At 46.7% G+C, this 23,074-nt stretch overlaps 1 protein-coding gene across 1 annotated transcript in view; it reads right to left on the reverse strand.

The window, feature by feature from the left end:
* LOC144487535 (membrane-associated guanylate kinase, WW and PDZ domain-containing protein 3-like) overlaps nt 1-23,074 on the reverse strand; it is a 79,046-nt gene that overhangs the window by 22,242 nt on the left and 33,730 nt on the right. The window contains exons 11-15 of the mRNA XM_078205620.1: nt 20,407-20,583; nt 11,285-11,357; nt 7,966-8,002; nt 5,221-5,364; nt 3,316-3,454 (exon numbers count right to left, since the gene is read on the reverse strand). Of these exons, the coding sequence (XP_078061746.1) occupies nt 3,316-3,454; nt 5,221-5,364; nt 7,966-8,002; nt 11,285-11,357; nt 20,407-20,583 (570 nt within the window). The remainder of the gene's footprint in view (nt 1-3,315; nt 3,455-5,220; nt 5,365-7,965; nt 8,003-11,284; nt 11,358-20,406; nt 20,584-23,074) is intronic.

A 23,074-nucleotide genomic window follows, 5' to 3' on the forward strand; every position in this document is an offset into this window, starting at 1 on the left:
ACTTACCCGAAAACATTATTACAGGCTGGACAGATGTGGGTCCGATAAAAGATAGGATCCGACAATACATCCGAGACCTTAGCACCCAATTGAAGGGGATGCGCCGGTCCGTAATTTCTAATCAGGCACAGGTCGACGCAGAGGGGGACTCAGAAATATTACCAGAAGTCCCAAAAGCCGGGAGCCGGGTATTAACAAAAGTGCTTCCTGCAAAACCAGGATTTGCCCCAAGATGGCACGGACCTTACGAGGTCATTGTTAGCGGAGATACCTGTGCCTGTATAGATATAAGGGGACAGGGGGTCTGGAAACACTGGACCCAATTAAAACTATATGAGGACAAATGAACTAAAAAATACCGTTTTGCTCATTCAACTTCCACAGGAACCAGGACCAGATCTACTATCAAGACGTCGGAACCAACTACTTTTAATTTGATTGCCTGTTTATTTTCTGTATATACTGTAATTGTAAAATACTGTTGGAAAAAAAAAGAGCGATATGGGAACAGGGACATATCTGATAATAACCCTGACCATTGTAAATACACTCCAACATATGGGGGTTAGGGGAGCAGAACCACCAATCATGGAAGGAAACCTATTCCTGAAAACACACATCCAGATCTATGGGAATAGGACCGCTTGTTACCCCTCAGCGCGATCAGTAAACTCCCTATTCATCGCAACACCAGGGTGGCTCCCACAAGAGTTATTCACTATTGACACATCGGGGGCACCCTGCAAAGAACATATTGGGTACTTTAAGCAAGGGATACAAGGAAGGTGTGTAGAGCTCACTGAGCCGGGAATTCTAAGGGGGACGGGACCCCAACCGGAGGAGACACTTGGGAACTACCCACAATGTTTTAAGGGAGAGGGATGGGGGTGCGTGCATGCCTTTGTCCCTAAAAATGATTCGTGCGCTGAGGCACATTGTGCTCTCCAGGAGTGCCGGGTCCGGGAAGGACACTTCACCTGTGACTGCAAGCAACAGAAATGCATTGCAGTCACCGCGGGTAGGCAGCTTATGTGTGGCAAGTGCAACAGCACCCACGTAAGCTCAGCCTCAGGGACATATCCATTTGATTCTCACCAAGAGGTACAATCAAGTGGACAGTCCAGGGGGAGGGAAGGTTCCACAAGATGGGGCCATGCGGTCAAACGACCCCGGGGTAATGCATGTTATCGGGTTAAAGACGGGTACGTGTTTTTATTTAAAAATGTATATATGACGGCCACAGACAGGCCTCCAAGGTTCTTTTCCGTAGGGACAATCAGACCTCTCACGGTTCCATGCCCAAGTGAAGGGCATGTCCAGAAACGCATAGTGACCAGGGCCATCAGCGCAGAATTTTGCTCCGACTGGCAGGCCCCTGTCACACTAGGGTCTTCTTTAGGATATGGATTTCTGGGGACACTATCCCTGGGAGGCGCCGCAGGGGTGATCAGTGCCAGTAATAGGAACTTCTTCATATGTGGACTGACCATTTTAGGAAACAACACCCTACAAGCATTAGGCGCAATTGACCAAGAACTCGCAGAACTCAGACTATACACACAACAAACGAGATATGCGGTGGACTATCAGCTAGCCAGACAAGGGGGGGTATGCACCATCATCAAGGAAAAATGCATCACATACGTACACGACGAGACACTAAACATAACAGCAGCCATGTCCGGGATACAAAAGCAATTGGATAACTTTAAACAGGGGTTAACAGGGACTGATGGGTGGTTAGGATGGCTGTTTAACACAGTTTGGGGAGCATATATTATGAAGGGATTGATCCTAGTAGTAGCCATCCTGTTCACACTCTGCCTTGGCCTAACCTGTATTAAAGTGATATGTGCAAATATTACATCAGGAATGCTACCCACTGCCAGTATCCAGATGCAAGAACTTAACAACGACCCAGAAGAGGAGGAACAACGGCAAGGACAACAGCTGTACAAATCACTGTTCCTCTGAAGGTCGTCCATGGGGGGTCAGCCATGAATGGCACCCCCTGGACGAGAGGAGGGACTGAAGGAGGAAATTTTCCAGAAAACCATATTTGTATCATCAAACATATTTTTATTGGACTAATTGGCACCACTCATAACGGGCCAACAATGCAGAGGGGCACCCCCGGATGGATATTCGATCGGGTCTCCCCCTGCACAGCTGAGAGACTCACGAATTTCAGAAACTGCGGGAGATCCCTAATCTGCCTAGCAACAGCCTGTAGCTGCATTTTAAACTGGCCAAGGAAGATCAAGATCCCTATGAAACGAGACAGAGAGTGGGTTATCAAAACCAAGCTATCACTGAAATATTACCAATTCGGCCAAGGCAGACATAAAAATCTGATAAACTAAGAGATAAGGATAAAAGGTTAAGAATGAAATACCCCAGACACCCAACAGGACAGGATGACATTAACACTCAATCTCACAAGCAGGAAACACAGACACGGAACAATAGGACCAATTTAAATAAGAAGACACATAGAGATAGTAATGGGAAACGCATTTAGACACCGGGGCAGGACCAAGTAATCCCATTAACACGAACACACACCATACAAATGCTAATCCATGAAACTTCCTAGGGACTTTTGAAACTGACAGACCACTTTATACATATTGTAAAAAGATGCATAATCAAATGTTCCCGCTCAAATTTGGAGCCCTATAAAGATCCAGGGCTGATGTAATCCAATTGAGATCAACGTGGCCAAGCCACTGTTTCTGAGCTGGCTACGGGGGTCTCCCTGGGATCCCAGTAATTGTACAATAAAGACACGCTTTGAACCTTGATTTGCGACTCAACGTCTATTCTGCACTGGTAAGGGATATTTCCCTACAACAATACGCACTCATGCACACACAAAGACAAATACTCTAATACACACACTAATACACACATACACACTCTAATAAATACACTAATTCACACACTAATATAGACACACAACCCCACATACAAACATACGCACACACAAATACACATACACTAATACTCAACACACTAATTTGCACATACGCCCGAATACACACACTAATACACACACGCACACTAATACAACTATTAGCTAGTACACGAGCTAATATGCACACACATACACATGTACATACACACACTAATACATATAGACAAAATATGCAAGCACTCTTTATAAAAGGGGTCTCTGATGGGGAGACGCTCTAAGAAAAGGGTCCCTAATGGGGAGACGCTCTAAGAAAAGGGCTCTCTGATGGGGAGAGGATCTGAGCTTGTTCCCTGTTCTGTATCACGCATATTTCCACACACTGACTCCCAGAAACTTACCGAACTCGGGAACCTGGCCATTCCCACAGCGCAGAACGAGACGGATTTTATCGTGCTCCTGCTTGATCAACTGTACAGCTCGAGAATGTGACATTCCCAGAGTTCGTTCACCATTAATCTCAACCAACTGGTCACCAATCTAAAACCAGGAATAAAACACATCTCAAATCAGTTCATAAAGCCCACATACCCCTCACTGTAATGCTGATATATCCCACACCCGACTGTAATACTTCGAAATACTCCACATGCCCCTCTCTGTAATGCTGATATATCCCACACCCCTCACTGTAACACTTGTATACCCCACACTCCTCACCATAGCACTCCGATATATCCCTACACCCATCACTGTAGGACTCTGATATATTCCATGCAGCTCACTGCAACACTTGATATACCCCACACCCCTCACTGTAACACTCTCACATGTCCCACAGCGCTCATTCTAACACTGATACATCCCACACCCCTCACTGTAACACTGATATATCCCACACCCCTCACTGTAACACTGATATATACCACAGCCCTCACTGTAACACTGATATATATCACAGCCCTCACTGTAACACTGATATATACCACACCCCTCACTGTAACACTGATATATACCACAGCCCTCACTGTAACACTGATATATACCACACCCCTCACTGTAACACTGATATATACCACAGCCCTCACTGTAACACTGATATATATCACAGCCCTCACTGTAACACTGATATATCCCACACCCCTCACTGTAACACTGATATATCCCACACCCCTCACTGTAACACTGATATATACCACAGCCCTCACTGTAACACTGATATATATCACAGCCCTCACTGTAACACTGATATATACCACAGCCCTCACTGTAACACTGATATATATCACAGCCCTCACTGTAACACTGATATATCCCACACCCCTCACTGTAACACTGATATATCCCACACCCCTCACTGTAACACTGATATATACCACAGCCCTCACTGTAACACTGATATATATCACAGCCCTCACTGTAACACTGATATATATCACAGCCCTCACTGTAACACTGATATATACCACAGCCCTCACTGTAACACTGATATATATCACAGCCCTCACTGTAACACTGATATATACCACAGCCCTCACTGTAACACTGATATATATCACAGCCCTCACTGTAACACTGATATATACCACAGCCCTCACTGTAACACTGATATATATCACAGCCCTCACTGTAACACTGATATATACCACAGCCCTCACTGTAACACTGATATATATCACAGCCCTCACTGTAACACTGATATATACCACAGCGCTCATTCTAACACTGATACATCCCACACCCCTCACTGTAACACTGATATATACCACAGCCCTCACTGTAACACTGATATATATCACAGCCCTCACTGTAACACTGATATATACCACAGCCCTCACTGTAACACTGATATATACCACAGCCCTCACTGTAACACTGATATATCCGACACCCCTCACTGTAACACTGATATATCCGACACCCCTCACTGTAACACTGATATATCCCACACCCCTCATTGTAACACTCTGATATATCCCACACCCCTTACTGTAACACTGATATACCCCACACCCCTGACTGCAACACTGATATATCCCACACCCACCAATGTAGCACTCTGATATATCCCACACCCCTCACTGTAACACTCTGATATATCCCACACCCCTCACTGTAACACTCTGATATATCCCACACCCCTCACTGTAACACTCTGATATATCCCACACCCCTCACTGTAACACTCTGATATATCCACACCCCTCACTGTAACACTCTGATATATCCACACCCCTCACTGTAACACTGATATACCCCACACCCCTCACTGTAACACTCTGATATATCTGCTGTGCTCTCCTTACCCTTATCTTTCCACTTGTCATGGCTGGACCCCCCACGATCAGCCCTAAGACGTAGAGGTCCATGTCGTACTCGCAGCCACCCCGAACACTGAATCCGAAGCCTGTTGGACTGCGTTTGAGATCTACTGTGTAAAACTCAGAGCCCTTGCGAGGGTGTGAGCGACAGAGAGAGAGAGAGAGAGGGAGCAAACAATGAGAAACTAGCAGGACCTGTCATGGCCACGTTTCTACCACTCCGCCCTCACCTCCTCTCTGCTTGCATTATCTCCCCCTCCACACCTCACTTCTCCTCTCTCCCTCCTTCCATGATTCCCCCACTCCCCTCTCCTCTTTCTCTTCTGACACTATCCCTCACACCCTTCTCCTCTCGCTCGCTCCTCATTCCATCCTTGCTCGGTTGCCTGAGGAAGAGAGCGTTTGAGGACCAGAACCTCAGGCCCAGAACCAAGCTCATGGTCGACAGATACCTGCCCTCCAATGTGGCTCAAAGAGATGCGGACTATGTACAGCTGGCATCTCAAAACCCTGGTGCTGCCTCTGCAAGATCCTGAAAACCCATTGGCAGGATAGACGCACCGACACAAGTCTTCTCGCTCAGACCAATACCCCCAACTTGAAGCATTCACCACACTGGATCAGCTTCGCTGGGTGAGTCACACCACCCACATGCCTGACAGGACATGGCAAGTGAACCTCAAGAAGGCAGAGGAAATGCCTCAAAGACAACCTCAAAGTTTCCTTGGAAAAAGTGCAACAGTGTCACACACACCTGGGAATCCCTGGCCCGAGACCACCCAAAGTGCAGGAAAAGCATCCAGGAAGGATCTGAACACCTTGAGTGTCATCACCAAGAACTCAGTAAAGCCAAGCCTCAACAGCAGAAGGAGTGCCTAGCAACCGGGGTCAGTCCCCAACTTCGAGCGACTGCCGAAGAAGGTCCCCTTTCCCCCTCCTCTCGAACACATGAACGAGGAACAGGAATAGGCCACTCGGCCCCTCAAGCCTGCTCCACCATTCAATAAGATCATAGCTGATCTGATAGTAACCTCCTCCTACGCCACCCCCTCCCTCCCACTTGCTCAGCCAGAATCTATCCACATCTGCCTTAAAAAATATTTGAAGTCTCTGCTTTCTCCATCTTTTTGGTGAGAAGTCTCACAACACCAGGTTAATGTCCAACAAGTTTATGTGGAATCACGAGCTTTCGGAGCGCTGCTCCTTCATCACTCACCTGGTGGACTTTAACCTGGTGTTGAGAGACTTCTTATTGTGCCCACCCCAGTCCAACGCCGGCATCTCCACCTTTTCAGGAAGAGAGTTCCAGAAACTCATGACCCTCAGAGAAACAAAATGCACCGAATCTCCATTTAAAATGAACAACCCCTTGGCTGGGATTCTCCCCAAAAAATTCTAAGTGTCGAATTCGCATAAAAACTGGAGTAAAATCCCACGGGTTTTTTCAGTGGGAGTTTCAAAATGAATGACCAGCTCCCCACCCCCCAGCAGCCCCACCCCCATCCCCATCTCTGGCTGTAAAACTCTATGACTGTTAATGCTCCAGATGTGCTCTTAACAATGCCCTGTAAAACTGAAGCATATTTTTGTAATCAATTCTCCTTAAGATAAACAATAATAGTCTATTAACTTTCAAATTACCGCTGTACCTGTATACTGGCCTTGTGATTTATGTACTCGGACACCATAGAATCCCTACAGTACAGAAGGAGGCCATTCAGCCCATCAAGTCTGTACTGACCACAATCCCACCCAAACCCTATTCCTGTAACCCCGCACATTTATCCTGGTAATCCCCCCGACACTAAGGGTCAATTTAACACGGCTAATCAACCTAACCCGCACATCTTTGGACTGCGGGAGGAAACCGGAGCACCCGGAGGAAACCCACGCAGACATGGGGAGAATGTGCAAACTCCACACAGACAGTGATCCGAGGCCGGAATTGAAGCTGGGACCCTGGCACTGTGAGGCAGCAGTGCCAACCACTGTGCCCAACGTGCCACTCAAATTGAAATTCCACCAGCTGCCGTGGTGGGATTCGAACTCATGTCCCCAGAACATTGCCTGAGTTTCTGGATTAATTAATCTAGTGATAATACCATTAGGCCAAAACCTCCACCATATCCCTCTGCAGCTCAGAGCTCTGCAATCCCTCACCATTTAGATAATAAGGTTCTTTTTTATTCTTGCTGCCAAAATGGACAATTTTGCATTTGCCCACATTATACTCTATTTGTCAGATCTTTGCCCCACTCACTGAACCTTTCTATATAATGTTGTAGCCTCTTTATGTCCTCTTCTCAATTTATGGTGGCACAGTGGTTAGCACTGCTGCCTCACAACGGCAGGGACCCGGGTTCGATTGCCGGCTTGGGTCACTCATTGTCTGTGTGGAGTTTGCACATTCTCCCCGTGTCTGCGTGGGTTTCCTCCGGGTGCTCCGATTTCCTCCCACAGTCCAAAGATGTGCGGGTTAGGTTGATTGGGCATGATAAATTGCCCCTTAGTATCAGAGAGACCAGCCAGTGTAAATGCATGGGGTTATGGGAATAGGGCCTGGATAGGATTGTGGTCGGTGCAGACTCGATGGGCCGAATGGCCTCCTTCTGCACTAAGATTCTATGATACTTTCCTACTCGTTCTCTGCTTACACCATCCCCCTCCCCTCCCCTCTCCCTTTCTCTCCGTACCCTACTCCCCCCACTCAGATGGAGAGAGTTCTGTTACCTGATCAGGTTGATAGCTGCTCAGCTTTGGTCTCGAGCTGTTAGAAGGGAGAAAATACAAATTATTGGAGTTAATGCCGCGTCTGTTGACGATTGTGTGTCCTCTGACTGTGCCAGTCCCCTGCCCCTCCTCACCCTGCTGATGTTGGCATAAGACGATGGAGCAGAATTAGGCCATTCGATCCATCGAGTCTGCTCCGCCATTCAGTGAGATCATGCCTGATCTGATGTGATAATCCTGAACTCCACTTGCCCGCCTTATCTCCATAAACCTTACTTCCCTTACTGATTAACAATCTGTCTATCTCAGCCTTGAACATACTTAACGATCCGACCTCTTACAACCCTCTGCGGTAAAGAATTCAGATTGACTCCTGTCTGAGAGAAGAAATTCCCCCTTAACTCTGTCTTAAATTGGTGACCCTTACTCTCTGGTCCGAGACTCTCTCACATGGGGAAACAATCTCTCAGCATCTACCCTTTCAAGCCCATTGAGAATCTGTCTCAATAAGGTCGCCTCTGATTCTTCTAAACTCCTATGAATACAGGCCCAAACTACTCAACCTCTCCTCGTGAGAAAATCCCTCCATACCCAGGATCAACTGAGTAAACCTTCTCTGGACTGCCTCAAACGCCAGTCTCTCTTTCCTTAGATAAGGGGACCAAAACTGTTCACAGTATTCCAGGTGTAGTCTAACTAGTGCCTTGTATAGTTTTAACAAATATTCCCTATATATTACTCCATTCCCTTTGAAATAAAGATCAACACTCCATTTGCCTTCCCTCTTACCTGCTGAACTTGTGGCTTAAGCACGAGGATCCCCAAACACCTCTGTGCTGGATCTTCCTGCAGTTTTTGCTCACTTAACCTGTCTCTATCCTGCGCTCGACTCTTAAGGCAGGATTTACTGGCTGCACTCGCTCCAAAACCGGAAAATCCCGCTGGAAGCTAACGGATCTTTGCATGGTCCATCCTCCTGTCCGTCACAATTTCTGTGGCGGGCAGGATGGGAAAATCCTCCCCTTTGTGTCATCCTCACCACTCACCTGCTCACCTATTTTTTTCTCATCCACAAATTTCCCAGTAGTCTAAGTCCTTAATATATATTGTAAATAATTGTGGCCCCAGCACTGATTCCTATGGCACTCCACTAGTTACAGGTCACTAGAAAATGCCCCTTATCCCAACTCTGTTTTCTATCCGTTAGCCAATCCTCAATCCCTGCGAATATACTATCCCCAAAACCATGAGCTCCATTAAGTAGCCTTTTGTACAAAAACTTTTTGAAAATCCAAATAGATCTGTTGGTTTCCCTTTATCTATCCTGCTTGTAGCCACGTCAAAGAATTCTAGTAAATTTGTCAGGCATGATATTCCCTTCATGAAGCCACGCTGACTCTGCTTGATTATATTATGTATTTCCAAATATTTCACGAATCAATCCCAGCTTCTCGGACTACCTGGATCCACTACAGTTTGCCTACTGCTGCAACAGGTCCACAGCAGACGCCATTTCTCTGGCCCTGCACTCAACCCTGGAACAAGATAACAAGGACACCGATATCAGACTCCTATTTATTGACTACAGCTCAGCCTTCAACACAATTATTCCCACGAAACTCATCTCCAAACTCCGTGGCCTGGGCCTCAGCACCTCCCTCTGCGACTGGATCCTGAACTTCCTAACTCACAGACCACAATCAGTAAGGATAGGCAACAACACCTCCTCCACGATAATCCTCAACACCGGTGCCCCACAAGGCTGTGTTCTCAGCCCCCTACGATACTCCTTGTACATCTATGACTGTGTGGCCAAATTCCCTTCCAATTCGATTTTCAAGTTTGCTGATGACACACTGTTGTGGGTTGGATCTCAAACAGTGACAAGACAGAGTACAGGAATGAGATAGAGAATCTGGTGAACTGGTGTGGCACCAATAATCTCTCCCTCAATGTCAACAAAACGAAGGAGATTGTCATCGACTTCAGGAAGCGTAAAGGAGAACATGCCCCTGTCTACATCAATGGGGATGAAGTAGAAATGGTCGAGAGCTTCAAGTTTTTAGGTGTCCAGATCACCAACAACCTGTCCTGGTCCCCCATGCCGACACTATAGTTAAGAAAGCCCACCAACGCCTCTACTTTCTCAGAAGACTAAGGAAATTTGACATGTCAGCTACGACTCGCACCAATTTTTACAGATGCACCATAGAAAGCACTCTTTCTGGTTGTATCACAGCTTGGTATGGCTCCTGCTCTGCCCAGGACCATAAGAAACTACAAAAGGTCATGAATGTAGCCCAATCCATCATGCAAACCAGCCTCCCATCCATTGACTCTGTCTACACTTTCCGATGCCTCGGCAAAGCAGCCAGCATAATTAAGGACCACACACACTCTGGACCTTCTTCCTTTGGGAAAAAGATACAAAAGTCTGAGGTCACGTACCAACCGACTCAAGAACAGCTTCTTCCCTGCTGCTGTCAGACTTTTGAATGAACTTACCTGGCATTACGTTGATCTTTCTCTACACCCTAGCTATGATATAACACTACATTCTGCACTCTCTCGTTTCCTTCTCTATGAACGGTATGTTTTGTCTGTATAGCGCGCAAGAAACAATACTTTTCACTGTGTGTTAATACATGTGACAATAATAAATCAAATCAAATCAAATGCTCTGCTATTGCATCCTTTATAATGGTCTCTTAACATTTTCCCAATGATAGATGTTAAGCGAACTGGCCAATAATTTCCTGTTGTTTGACTCCCTCCCTTTTTGAATAACGGCGTTACATTGGCAGTTTTCCAAACCTCTGGAACTTTTCCAAAATTTATGGATTCTTAGAAGATTATAACGAGAGCATCCACTATTTCCACACCACCTCTGGAAACTGGCCACTTGGTTTGACACACTGCCATGTGTCCCCAAGCATATGACGAGATCGAACATTAATGAGGTAAGTTACTAGTATACGGAGGTGGCCATTCAGCCTATCGTAGTCGTGCTGTTCTTTGAAAGAGCAACCAAATGAATCGCACTCCTCCTTGCTTTTTCACCCAGAGCCCGGAACATTTTCCCCTTCCAGTATTTATCCAATTCCTGTCATGTAAAAGTTCCTGATGAACCTATTTGGACCACCCTTTCAGACAGCACCTTCCAGACTGCCAGATATCTCTCCTCTGCTTCTTATCCCGATTCTCTTCAATCCACGTCCCTCTGGTGACACACTCTAGTGAATGCGTCCATCCTGAACGAATCTACCCCATCACTTGAGGAGGCCACAGCACAAAGAACAGGAGGAGTACATCCACCTACCTTACTCCTGGGATGTCCCGCGGCGCTGAGAGGCTCTGGGATCTTCGCTCCCCCTCCCGTGAATCGGAGGTCCCTGTTGGAATTCACAAAGGCATTAGGAACCACGTGGCCAGTTCGACTCAGTAGGATAGTGCCACAACACAATCTGAGAGTGCAGAGGGAGCTTTACTCTGTATCAAACCCTGTGCTGTACCTGTCCTGGGAGTGTTTGATGGGGACAGTGCAGAGGGAGATTTACTCTGTACCTAACCCCGTGCTGTCCTGGGAGTGTTTGAAGGGGACAGTGTAGAGGGAGATTTACTCTGTATTTAACCCCGTGTTGTACCTGTCCTGGGAGTGTTTAATGGGGTCAGTGTGGAGGGAGCTTTACTCTGTACATAACCCCATGCTGCACCTGTCATAGAATCCTACAGTGCAGGAGGAGGCCATTCGGCCCATCAATCCCATCCAGGCCCCATCCCCACAGCCCCATGTATTTATCCTAGATTCCATCCTGTTCTGGATCAATGGTGGAGCTCTTGTATTAATGCCACCGCTCTCTCCCGCATACTTCCCCTTTAAAGGGAGATTGAATATCCGTTTTAAAGGATTGTGAAATCTGCTTCAACTGTTGTTTCAGGCTGTGTTTCACAATAACTGGCTGTGTAAAGAAAAAATCTCCTCATCTGCCCCTTCTCCAAACCCATTCTCTTCGATCCCTATCCCTTCCAGTTACCCACCCTCCTGCCATTAGAAACACTTTCTACTCATTTAGATCCATACAATCCCTACAGTGCAGAGAGAGGCCATTTGGCCCATTGAATCTGCACCAACTCTCCAAAAGACTATCTTAACCCAGTCCCAATCTCCATACCATCGTGCATTTATCATGGCCAATCCAACGAACCTGCGCATCTTTGGACACTAACGGGCAATTTAGCTTGGCCAATCCATCTAACCTGCACATCTTTGGACAGTGGCAGAAATCGGAGAGACGGGGTGAATGTGCAAACATGACCCAGACAATCACACAACACTGGAATCGAACCCAGGTCCCTGGCACTGTGAGGAAGCAGTGCCAACTACTGTGCCACCATGTTGCTCCATCCTTGATTTGGAACCCCTTGATTAAATCTCCCCCCTTATCTTCTCTGCTCTAAGGACAGCAATCCCAGCATCTCCCAGCTACTGGAGTCCCTTCCCTACGCATTCTCACCTATTGTGCCTTGGCAAGGCCACACCTGGAGTAAGATGTCCAATTTTAACCTCCTTACATAGGGAAAGATATGCCGTCATTGGGACTGGTTCCTGGGATGAGGGAGTCTGCCCTCTGAGGGCAGATTGTGCCGATGACACCTATATTCCCAAGGGTTTCGAAGAACAAGAGACGATGCAATTGAAACCTGTAAGATGCCTAAGGGAATTTGCAGGCGGGGCGGGGGGGTCACATCCTTGGGATAAGGGGGCATCCATTTCGGACTAGGAACCAGGAAAAATGTCTTCACTTGGAGAGCTGTAAATTCAGCCAATCAACATATTCAAGACTGTGGGTTAATAGAGGAAAGGAAAGATGGGATATGGGGACAGTCGGAAGGTGGATTGAGGGAGCAGCTCTGTTGAATGGGGGAGCAGGTTCGAGCGGTTGAATGGGGTAGCAGGTTCGAGCGGCTGAATGGCCTCCTCCTGATGTTCTTGCTTTCCCACCATTTCTGAAGTCATGGGTTCTGCTTAATCATGATTCTCAGGCATGTCAGTTCTCCACGTTATCTATGCAACGGATTCTGCTGCTCTCTGTGATCCCTCTCTGTCTCTGTTTCACTGTAGCTGCTTTTCTTTTGCCTTACTCTCTGTGCCACTCGGTTAACCAGGATGTTGCCTTTGCTGAAGATTTTCAGCCATGAGGAGAGGCTGAGGTTGTTTTCCTTAGAGCAGAGAAGGCTGAGGGGGATCCTAATTGAGATGTCCAAAATTATGAGGAACATAGATAGGAAGAACATTTGCAGAGGGATCATTAACTAGGGGCTCAGATTTAAGATCGGGGCAGGAGATTTAGAGGGGATGTGAGGAGAAACTTTTTCACCCAGAGGGCGGTGGGAATCTGGGACTCACTGCCTGAAAAGCTGGTAAAGGCGGGAACCCTCACAACATTTGAGAAGCATTTAGATGAGCATTTGAAATACAAAAGTATGGTCAAAGTGCTGAAAAATGGGATTAAAATGGATAGGTGCTTGATGGCCAGTGCAGGCATGATGGGTCGAAGGGCCTCCTTCTGTGCTGTAAAACTCTATGGCTTTCTGACTCCTTTTTTCGCAGTGCTCGTGAAGCTGTGCTTGCTCTGTCTCACACAAGCACAGATACTGGTATGCTATCCCAGCTGCATAGTGTTGGCTGTAAGGTCTGGCACATAAAGTGTTGTAAGAAGTTTAACAACACCAGGTTAAAGTCCAACAGGTTTATTTGGTAGCAAAAGCCACACAAGCTTTCGGAGCTCTAAGCCCCTTCTTCAGGTGAGTGGGAATTCTGTTCACAAACAGAGCTTATAAAGACACAGACTCAATTTACATGAATAATGGTTGGAATGCGAATACTTACAACTAATCAAGTCTTTAAGAAACGAAACAATGCGAGTGGAGAGAGCATCAAGACAGGCTAAAAAGATGTGTATTGTCTCCAGACAAGACAGCCAGTGAAACTCTGCAGGTCCACGCAACTGTGGGAGTTACAAATAGTGTGACATGAACCCAATATCCCGGTTGAGGCCGTCCTCGTGTGTGCGGAACTTGGCTATCAGTTTCTGCTCAGTGACTCTGCGCTGTCGTGTGTCGCGAAGGCCGCCTTGGAGAACGCTTACCCTGGTGTTGTTAAACATCTTACTGTGTTTACCCCAGTCCAACGCCGGCATCTCCACATCATGACATAAAGTGTTAACATGGGACTATGCACTGTGATGTCAGAGAGCATATGAGCCGCAGCCCGGGGTCAGACTGATGCTGGATGGAGCCATGTACACAAGCAAACATGGAGACTCTTTCCAGTGGGGGTTCCGCAGGGGCCCTTGGTATCTGTGGCGTACATGAATGATTTGGACTTAAATGTAGGGGATGTCATCAAGAAGTTCGCAGATGACGTGAAATTGGTAGGGTGGTAAATATTGAGGAGGATACCCACAGACTGCAGGAGGAAAACAATAGGCTGGTCAGGTAGGCAGAGCAGTGGCAAATGGAATTCAACCCGGAAAAGGGTGAGGCACTGAATTTGGGGAGGACTGACAAGGGAAAGGATTACACCATGAATTCTAGGACCCTAGAAAATACTGAAGATCAGAGGGACCTTGGGAGTGTGTATCCATAGATCCGGTGAAGGTGGCAGGGCAGGTAGATAAGGTGGTTAAGCAGGCATATGGCATACTTCCCTTTATTAGCCAAGACATAGAGTCATAGAATCGCTACAGTGCAGAAGACGGCCATTTGGCCCATCGAATCTGCATCGACTCTCCGCCAGAGAATCCCACCCAGGCCCTATCCCCATAACTGCACATATTTACCCGGCTAACCCCCTAAACCCACACATCTTGAGACATTTAGGGGCAATTTAGCACGGCCAATCCACCTAACCTGCACATCTTTGGACTCTGGGAGGAGACCGGAGCACCCAGAGGAAACCCACACAGACACGGGGAGAATGTGTAAACTCCACACAGTGACCAAAGGCCGAATTGAACCCAGGTCCCTGAAGCTGTGAGGCAGCAGTATTAACCACTGTGCCACCCAATACAAGAGCTGGGAGGTCATGATGGAAATGTATAAAATGCTGGTTAGGCCACAACTGGAGTACTGTGTGCAGTTCTGGTCACCACATTATAGAAAGGATGTGACTGCACTGGAGAGGGTGCAGAGGAGATTCACCAGGATGTTGATCTGAGCTATGAGGAAAGATCAGATAAGCAGAGGCTGTTTTTGTTGCAGCAGTGAAGGTTGAGAGGGGACCAGATAGAGGGGTACAAGATCATGAGGGGCATATATAGGGTGGATAGGAAGGCACTTTTCCCATCAGTACAGGGGCCAATAACCAGGGGGCATAGATTAACAGTGAGTGGTATAAGGTTAAAAGGGGAGTTGAGGAAAAACTTTTTCACCCAGAGAGTGGTGGGAATCTGGAACTCACTGCCTGCAATGGTGGTGGACGTGGGAACTCTCACTATATTTAAGAAGTATTTAGAAATTCAGTGTCCCTGCCATAACCCCCAGGGCTATGGGCCAAGCGCTGGAAAATAGATTAGTGTAGTCAGATCATTGACTGGCATGGACACGATGGGCCAAATGGTCTCATGCTGTGCTGAAAATATCTGTGAATCTATGTAGTTAAAGGCCGATTTAAAACTCTGAAAGCTTTGTCTGGTCTGTCGCAGGTATGAAGTATGGATTTCGCCAGATAGCAGTGAAATTCCATCTCAACCTCTCATTCTTTTAAACTCCAATGGATGCAGATCCAACCTGCTCAACATTCCCTCATAAGACAAGCCCTTCATTCCAGGAATTGGTCCAGTGAACCTTCTCTGAACTGTTTCTGGAGTACTGCATGCAGTCTGAGTCTCCCTACCTCAGAAAGAATTTACTTGCCAAAGCTGAATTGTAGCATAGGTTCACTCGGCTGATACCGGGGTTGGGTTGGACTGTCCTATAAGGAAAAATTGGTTTGACTGGGCCTGTATTCACTCGAGCTTAGGAGTCCAAAGATGTACGGGTTAGGTTGATTGGCCATGCTAAAATTGACCCTAGTGTCATGGGGATCAGCAGGGTAAATATGTGGGGTTACGGGAATGGGGCCTGGGTGGGATTGTGGTCGGTGCAGACTCGATGGCCGAATGGCCTCCTTCTGCACTGTAGGGATTCTATGGATGAAAGGAGATCTGATTGAAATGTATAACATTCTAACAGGGCTGGACAGACCAGATGCAGAGAGGATTTTTCCCTGGTTGGGGAATCTAGAACCAGGAGACACAGTCCCAGGATATGTGTTAGGCCATTTAGGGCTGAGATGAGAAAACATTTCTTCACTCAAAGGGTCGTGAACCTGTGGAATTCTCTACCACAGAAGGCTGTGGAGGCCAAGTCACTGAATGTATTCAAGAAAGAGATGGATTTACTTTAGATTTTAATGACATCAAAGGGTGAAAGCAGGAATACGGCGTTGAGATAGACGATCAACCATGGTCATATTGAATGGTGGAGCAGACTCGAAGGAAGGAATGGTCCGCTCTTGCTTCTAATTTCTAGGTTTCTAATGCAATTATATCCTTTTTTAGGTAAGGTGACCAAAACTGTACACAGTACTCCAGGTGTGGTCTCACTAGTACAACTACAGCAAGACACCCCTATTTTTATACACCATCCCCTCTGGCAATAAACACAAATATCCTTTTTGATTTCCTGGTTCTACCCGAGGACAAACTTTTCCTGATTTGGGTACCAGGTCAGCCAGATCCCTCTGTACTCAGAGCTCTGCAGTCTCTCTCTGTTTGGATAATAAGCTGCTTTTGTATTCTTCGTTGTAATCACACAAACATTATCGCACATTATAAATCCATTGTACCCGCCAAATATAAAGAAATACTGGACAAGTCTATACAACCTATCCTCAGAATTGAACTCCTTCAGGACTGTTATCATTCTGGGCAACCGGACTGAGCCCAAGACTGATATACGCTTCCCGAGTTCCGGGGTGATGGGGGCTAGATAAGTTGCATGTTGGAAATGTGTGTGCGTATGTGTGTGTGTGTGTGTTGGAGATGTGTGTGTGTTGGAGGTCTGTGTGTGTGTGTGTGTTGGAGGTCATAGAGTCATAGAGGTTTACAGCATGGAAACAGGCCCTTCGGCCCAACTTGTCCACCCTTTTTTTTAAACCCCTAAGCTAATCCCAATTGCCCACATTTGGCCCATATCCCACTACACCCATATTATCCATGTAACTATCTAAATGCTTTTTAAAAGACAACATTGTACCTGCCTCTACTCCTACCTCTGGCAGCTTGTTCCAGGCACACACCACCCTCTGTGTGAAAGAATTGCCCCTCTGGACACTTTTGTATCTCTCCCCTCTCACCTTAAACCTGTGCCCTCTAGTTTTAGACTCCCCTACTTTTGGAAAAAGATACTAACTCTCTAGCTGATCTGTGCCCCTCATTAGTTTATAGACTTCTGTAAGATCACCCCTCAGCCTCCAACGCTCCAGAGAGAAATGTCCCAGTCTATCCAGTCTCTCCTTATAACCCAAACCATCAAGTCCCGGTAGCATCCTAGTAAATCTTTTCTGCACTCTTTCTAGTTTAATAATATCCTTTCTACAATAGGGTGACCAGAACTGCATACAGTATTCCAAGTGTGGCCTTACCAATGTCTTGTACAACTTCAACAAGACATCCCAACTCCTGTATTCAATGTTCTGACTGATGAAACCAAGCATGCCGAATGTCTTCTTCACCACCTTGTCCATCTGTGACTCCACTTTCAAGGAGCTATGAACATGTACCCTCGATCTCTTTGTTCTGTAACTCTCCCCAACGCCCTACCATTAACTGAATAAGTCCTGCCCTGGTTCAATCTACCAAAATTCATCACCTTGCATTTGTCTAAATTAAACTCCATCTGCCATTCGTCAGCCCACTGGCCCAATTGATCAAGATCCCGTTGCAATCGGAAATAACTTTCTTCACTGTCCACTATGCCACCAATCTTAGTGTCATCGGTAAACTTACTAACCATGCCTCCTATATTCTCATCCAAATTATTAATATAAATGACAAATAACAGTGGGCCCAGCACTGATCCCTGAGGCACACCGCAAGTCACAGGCCTCCAGTTTGAAAAACAACTCTCTACACCACCCTTTGGCTTCTGTCAAGAAGCCAATTTTGTATCCATTTAGATACCTCACCGTGGATCCCGTGAGATTTAACTTTATGCAACAACCTATCATGCGGTACCTTGTCAAAGGCCTTGCTAAAGTCCGTGTAGACAACATCAACTGCACTGCCCTCATCTACCTTCTCGGTTACCCTTTCAAAAAACTCAATCAAATTTGTGAGACATGATTTTCCACTCACAAAGCCATGCTGACTGTCCCTAATCAGTCCTTGTGTCTCTAAATGCCTGTAGATCCTGTCTCTCAAAATACCTTCCAACAACTTACCCACTACAGATGTGAGGCTCACTGGCCTGTAGTTCCCAGACTTTTTCCTGCAGCCCTTCTTAAACAAACGCACAACATTTGCCACTCTCCAATCTTCAGGCACCTCACCCGTGACTATCGATGATTCAAATATCTCAGCTAAGGGACCCGCAATTTCCTCCCTCGCCTCCCATAATGTCCTGGGATACATTTCATCAGGTCCCGGGGATTTATCTACCTTGATGCACTTTAAGACTTCCAGCATCTCCTTCTCTGTAATATGTACACTCCTCAAAACATCACTATTTATTTCCCCAAGTTCCCTAACATCCATGCTTTTCTCAACAGTAAATACTGATGAGAAATATGTATTTTGGATCTCACCCATTTCTTGTGGATCCGCACATAGATGACCTTGTTGATCCTTAAGAGGCTCTACTCTCTCCCTTGTTACTCTTTTGCCCTTTATGTATTTGTAGAAGCTCTTTGGATTCTCCTTTGCCTTATCTGCCAAAACAATCTCGTGTCCTCTTTTTGCCCTCCTGATTTCTCTCTTAACTCTTCTCCTTCACTCACTATACTCTTCAAAACTGTCTCTTCACTGTCTGTGTGGAGTTTGCACGTTCTCCTCGTGTCTGCGTGGGTTTCCTCCGGGTGCTCCGGTTTCCTCCCACAGTCCAAAGATGTGCAGGTTAGGTTGATTGGCCAGGTTAAAAATTGCCCCTTAGAATCCTAAAATGCGTAGGTTAGAGGTATTAGCAGGTAACTATGTGGGGGTAGGGCCTGGGTGGGATTGTGGTCGGTGCAGACTCGATGGGCCGAATGGCCTCCTTCTGCACTGTAGGGTTTCTATGATTTCAAGGGATTCACTTGATTTCAGCTGCCTATGCATATCATGTGCCTCTTTCTTCTTCTTGACCAGGGCCTCAATATCCTGAGTCATCCAGGGTTCCCTACTTCTGCCAGCCTTGCCCTTCACTCGAAGAGGAATGTGTTTACCCTGATAGCTGGTTTTGCCTGCCACTTACCAAACTTCCCTTTGCCTTCCCACAGACTTCCCCAATTAACTTTTGAAAGTTCCTGCCTGATACCATCAAAATTGGTGTGCGTGTGTTGGAGGTGTGTGTGTATTGGAGGGGTGTGTGTGTGTGTGTGTTGGAGGTGTATGTGTGTGTGTGTATTGGAGGTGTGTGTGTGTGTTGGAGGTGTGTGTGTGTGTTGGAGGTGTATGCGTATGTTGGAATTGTGTGCATGTGTGTGTGTGTGTTGGAGGTGTGTGTGTTAGAGGTGCGTGTGTGTGTGTTGGAGGTGTGTGTGTGTGTTGGAGGTGTGTGTGTGTGTTGGAGGTGTGTGTGTGTGTTGGAGGTGTGTGTGTGTGTGTTGGAGGTGTGTGTGTGTGTGTTGGAGGTGTGTGTGTGTGTTGGAGGTGTCTGTGTGTGTGTGTGATGGAGGTGTGTGTGTTAGAGGTGCGTGTGTGGGTGTTGGAGGTGTGTGTGTGTATTGGAGGTGTGTGTGTGTGCGTTGGAGGTGTGTGTGTGTGCGTTGGAGGTGTGTGTGTGTGTTGGAGGTGTCTGTGTGTGTGTGTGATGGAGGTGTCTGTGTGTGTGTGTGTGATGGAGGTGTGTGTGTTAGAGGTGCGTGTGTGGGTGTTGGAGGTGCGTGTGTGGGTGTTGGAGGTGTGTGTGTGTGCGTTGGAGGTGTGTGCGTGTGTGTTGGAGGTGTGTGTGTGTGTGTTGGAGGTGTGTGTGTGTGCGTTGGAGGTGTGTGCGTGTGTGTTGGAGGTGTGTGTGTGTGTGTGTGTTGGAGGACTGGTTTATGCAGAGCTCTCAACAGCTGAAGTGAAGCATAATTTCTAGCTCTGTGCATTCCAGGCCAACACTGCGAGAGTTTTTTTTGGACTGATTTATGTCTGGTCCCGTGGATTGGGTCTCAAGGTCACAGGGACAACACTCTGTCAATGGTAGCCTCTCACGCACCGTTACATTCCCGAGTGCCGAGATGTGGCTTCCTGCTGCTGCTGCCTCCTTTGTCCTTGACCAGGAGAGATCGTCCGTCAAGCGTCGGCCTGCGATCTCCCACCTGAGAGGTCTCGTGACGTTCTGGAAAGTTGGTGTTGGCTGGGTGGCTGGTCTTCAGGGGAATGAAGGCACTGGCTGAGGAAATCATACACACCATGTTAATAAACCCTTTCCACCCTGGGATACACAGAGAATCGCTGTATAAACCGCACACATACACATTAACGTACACGCACACACAATGAACATAAAAACATAGGAAACAGGAGCAGGAGGAGGCCATTCGGCCCTTTGAGACTGCTCTACCATTCATTATGATCATGGCTGATAATCCAACTCAATAGCCTGATCCCGCCTGTCCCCGCCTCCTTTGAAGCCCTTTGCCTCAAATGCTATATCTAACTTCATTGAAAACTTTCAATGTTTTAGCCTCAACTACTTTCTGTGGTAGCGAATTTGATAGACTGACTACACACACTCACACGCAATTAACACACACATACACTAACAGCCACATACAACACAGACAAATACACAAACACTAACACAAACATACACTAACATATACATAAATGCACACGCGCACAAATCCACACACAAATACACATACGTAGAATCATAGAATCCCTACAGTGCAGAAAGAGGCCATTAGGCTCATCGAGTTTGCACCGATCACAATCCCTCCCAGGTCCTATCTCCATAACCCCACTTATTTACCCTACTAACCCCCTGACACTAAGGGGCAGTTTAGCATGGCCAATCAACCTAACCTGTACATCTTTGGACTGTGGGATGAAATGGGAGCACCCGGAGGAAACCCACACAGACACGGGGAGAATGCGCAAATTCCACACAGACAGTCACCCAGGCCGCGAATCGAACCTGGGCCCCTGGCACTGTGAGGCAGCAGTGCTGAACACATGAATACACTTACAAACAAACACATGCACAAACACTAATGCAAATACAAACACAAACATTAATGCACACACACACACAAATACACTCATTAACACACACACATACATATATGTATATATACACACTAACACTCACATACAAATACAGTAAAACATACAGATACACACACATGTATCTGTGTTATACAAAGAACAGTACAGCACAGGAACAGACCCTTCGGCCCACCAAGCCTGCACCGATCATGTTATCCTAACTAGACTAACCACTTGTATCCCTTCATGTATCTATCCAGATAATTCTTAAATGTCGCTAACGTGTCTGCCTCAACCACCTCACTTGGCAGTACATTCCAGGCCCCCACCACCCTCTGTGTAAAAAACTTCCCCCGCACATCTCCATTGAACCTTTCTGATCTTGAACCTGTGCCCCATTGTAATTGTCATTTCTGCCTTGGGAAAAACTGTTCACCTTATCTATGCCCCTCATAATTTTATAAACTTCTATCAGGTTGCCCCTCAGCTTCCATCTTTTCCGGGAGAACAATCCCAGTTTATTCAATCTCTCCTCATAGCTAATACCCTTCATACCAGGCAACACCCTGGTAAACTCCCTCCCTCCATGTCCTTCTGGTAGTGTGGTGACCAGAATTGGACACAGTATTCCAAATGTAGCCTAACCAATGTTTTATGCAAATACAAACGCAACGTTTAATATAACTGTAACTTAAGTTGCCAATTTTTATATTCAATGCCCCGGCCGATGAAGGCAAGTATGCCACATGCTTTCTTCACCACCTTTTCCACCTCTGCTGCCACTCGTAAGGATCTGTGGACCTGTACTCCCAGATCTCTCTGTATGTTTAACACAAACATTAACAGAAACATACACTGTACATACGCAGAAACACACATGTACACAAATCCACACAAAAATGCACACAGAAATGCACACACAAATACGCACTCACAAACACACACAAATACACACACTAACACAGAGATACACAACAAATATATACACACACTAAAATACACAGTCACACAAGTACACTAACACACACACACACTGTGAATAAAAACTGTTCACCCTGGTGTGTACAGATTATCTTTATAAACCACACACATCACTATTACCAAACCCCGGTGGTACAAGGAGCCTCTGCGGAAATGGTAAATGAAATCGGAGTCCCCCTCAGTTCCTCGGAGTCCCAGTTTATAATGAGTAGTGCCTCACTGAAGACTCACTAGTCACCAACTCTCCCAGCAAGCTGGATCAAAGCCTTACGTTTAAATCGGGTGGTTTTCCTCAGCGCTGTCCGTGCTTGCTCGAACATCCTTCTCATCTCTGCGGGACAATCCTGCTTGGTGCCGGTAATGGTGTCTACCTGGCCCTTCACACAGTCTGACTCACCAGGCTGCAGTTCATGAGGGTTCCCTCATCTGCATAAGTAATGGTCACAGCCTGTGCTGCTCCAGTGCTCACAACATCACAAGACTGAGCTCACACCAGTCTTGGTTAGCTCACCTCATATTCCCACCCTCCCTCCCACCGTCAATCTGAACACCACACAGCAGGACAGGCACAGGTCCAGCCCTGGTCTGTGCGGAGCTCGCCGTTCTCAGCTGCGCTGGCAATGCCGGGGTTGTGATGTGGAGATGCCGGCGTTGGACTGGGGTGAACACAGTAAGAGTTTTAACAACACCAG

Source organism: Mustelus asterias, unplaced genomic scaffold (genome assembly GCF_964213995.1).
Source record: "Mustelus asterias unplaced genomic scaffold, sMusAst1.hap1.1 HAP1_SCAFFOLD_853, whole genome shotgun sequence".
Lineage (NCBI taxonomy): Eukaryota > Metazoa > Chordata > Chondrichthyes > Carcharhiniformes > Triakidae > Mustelus > Mustelus asterias.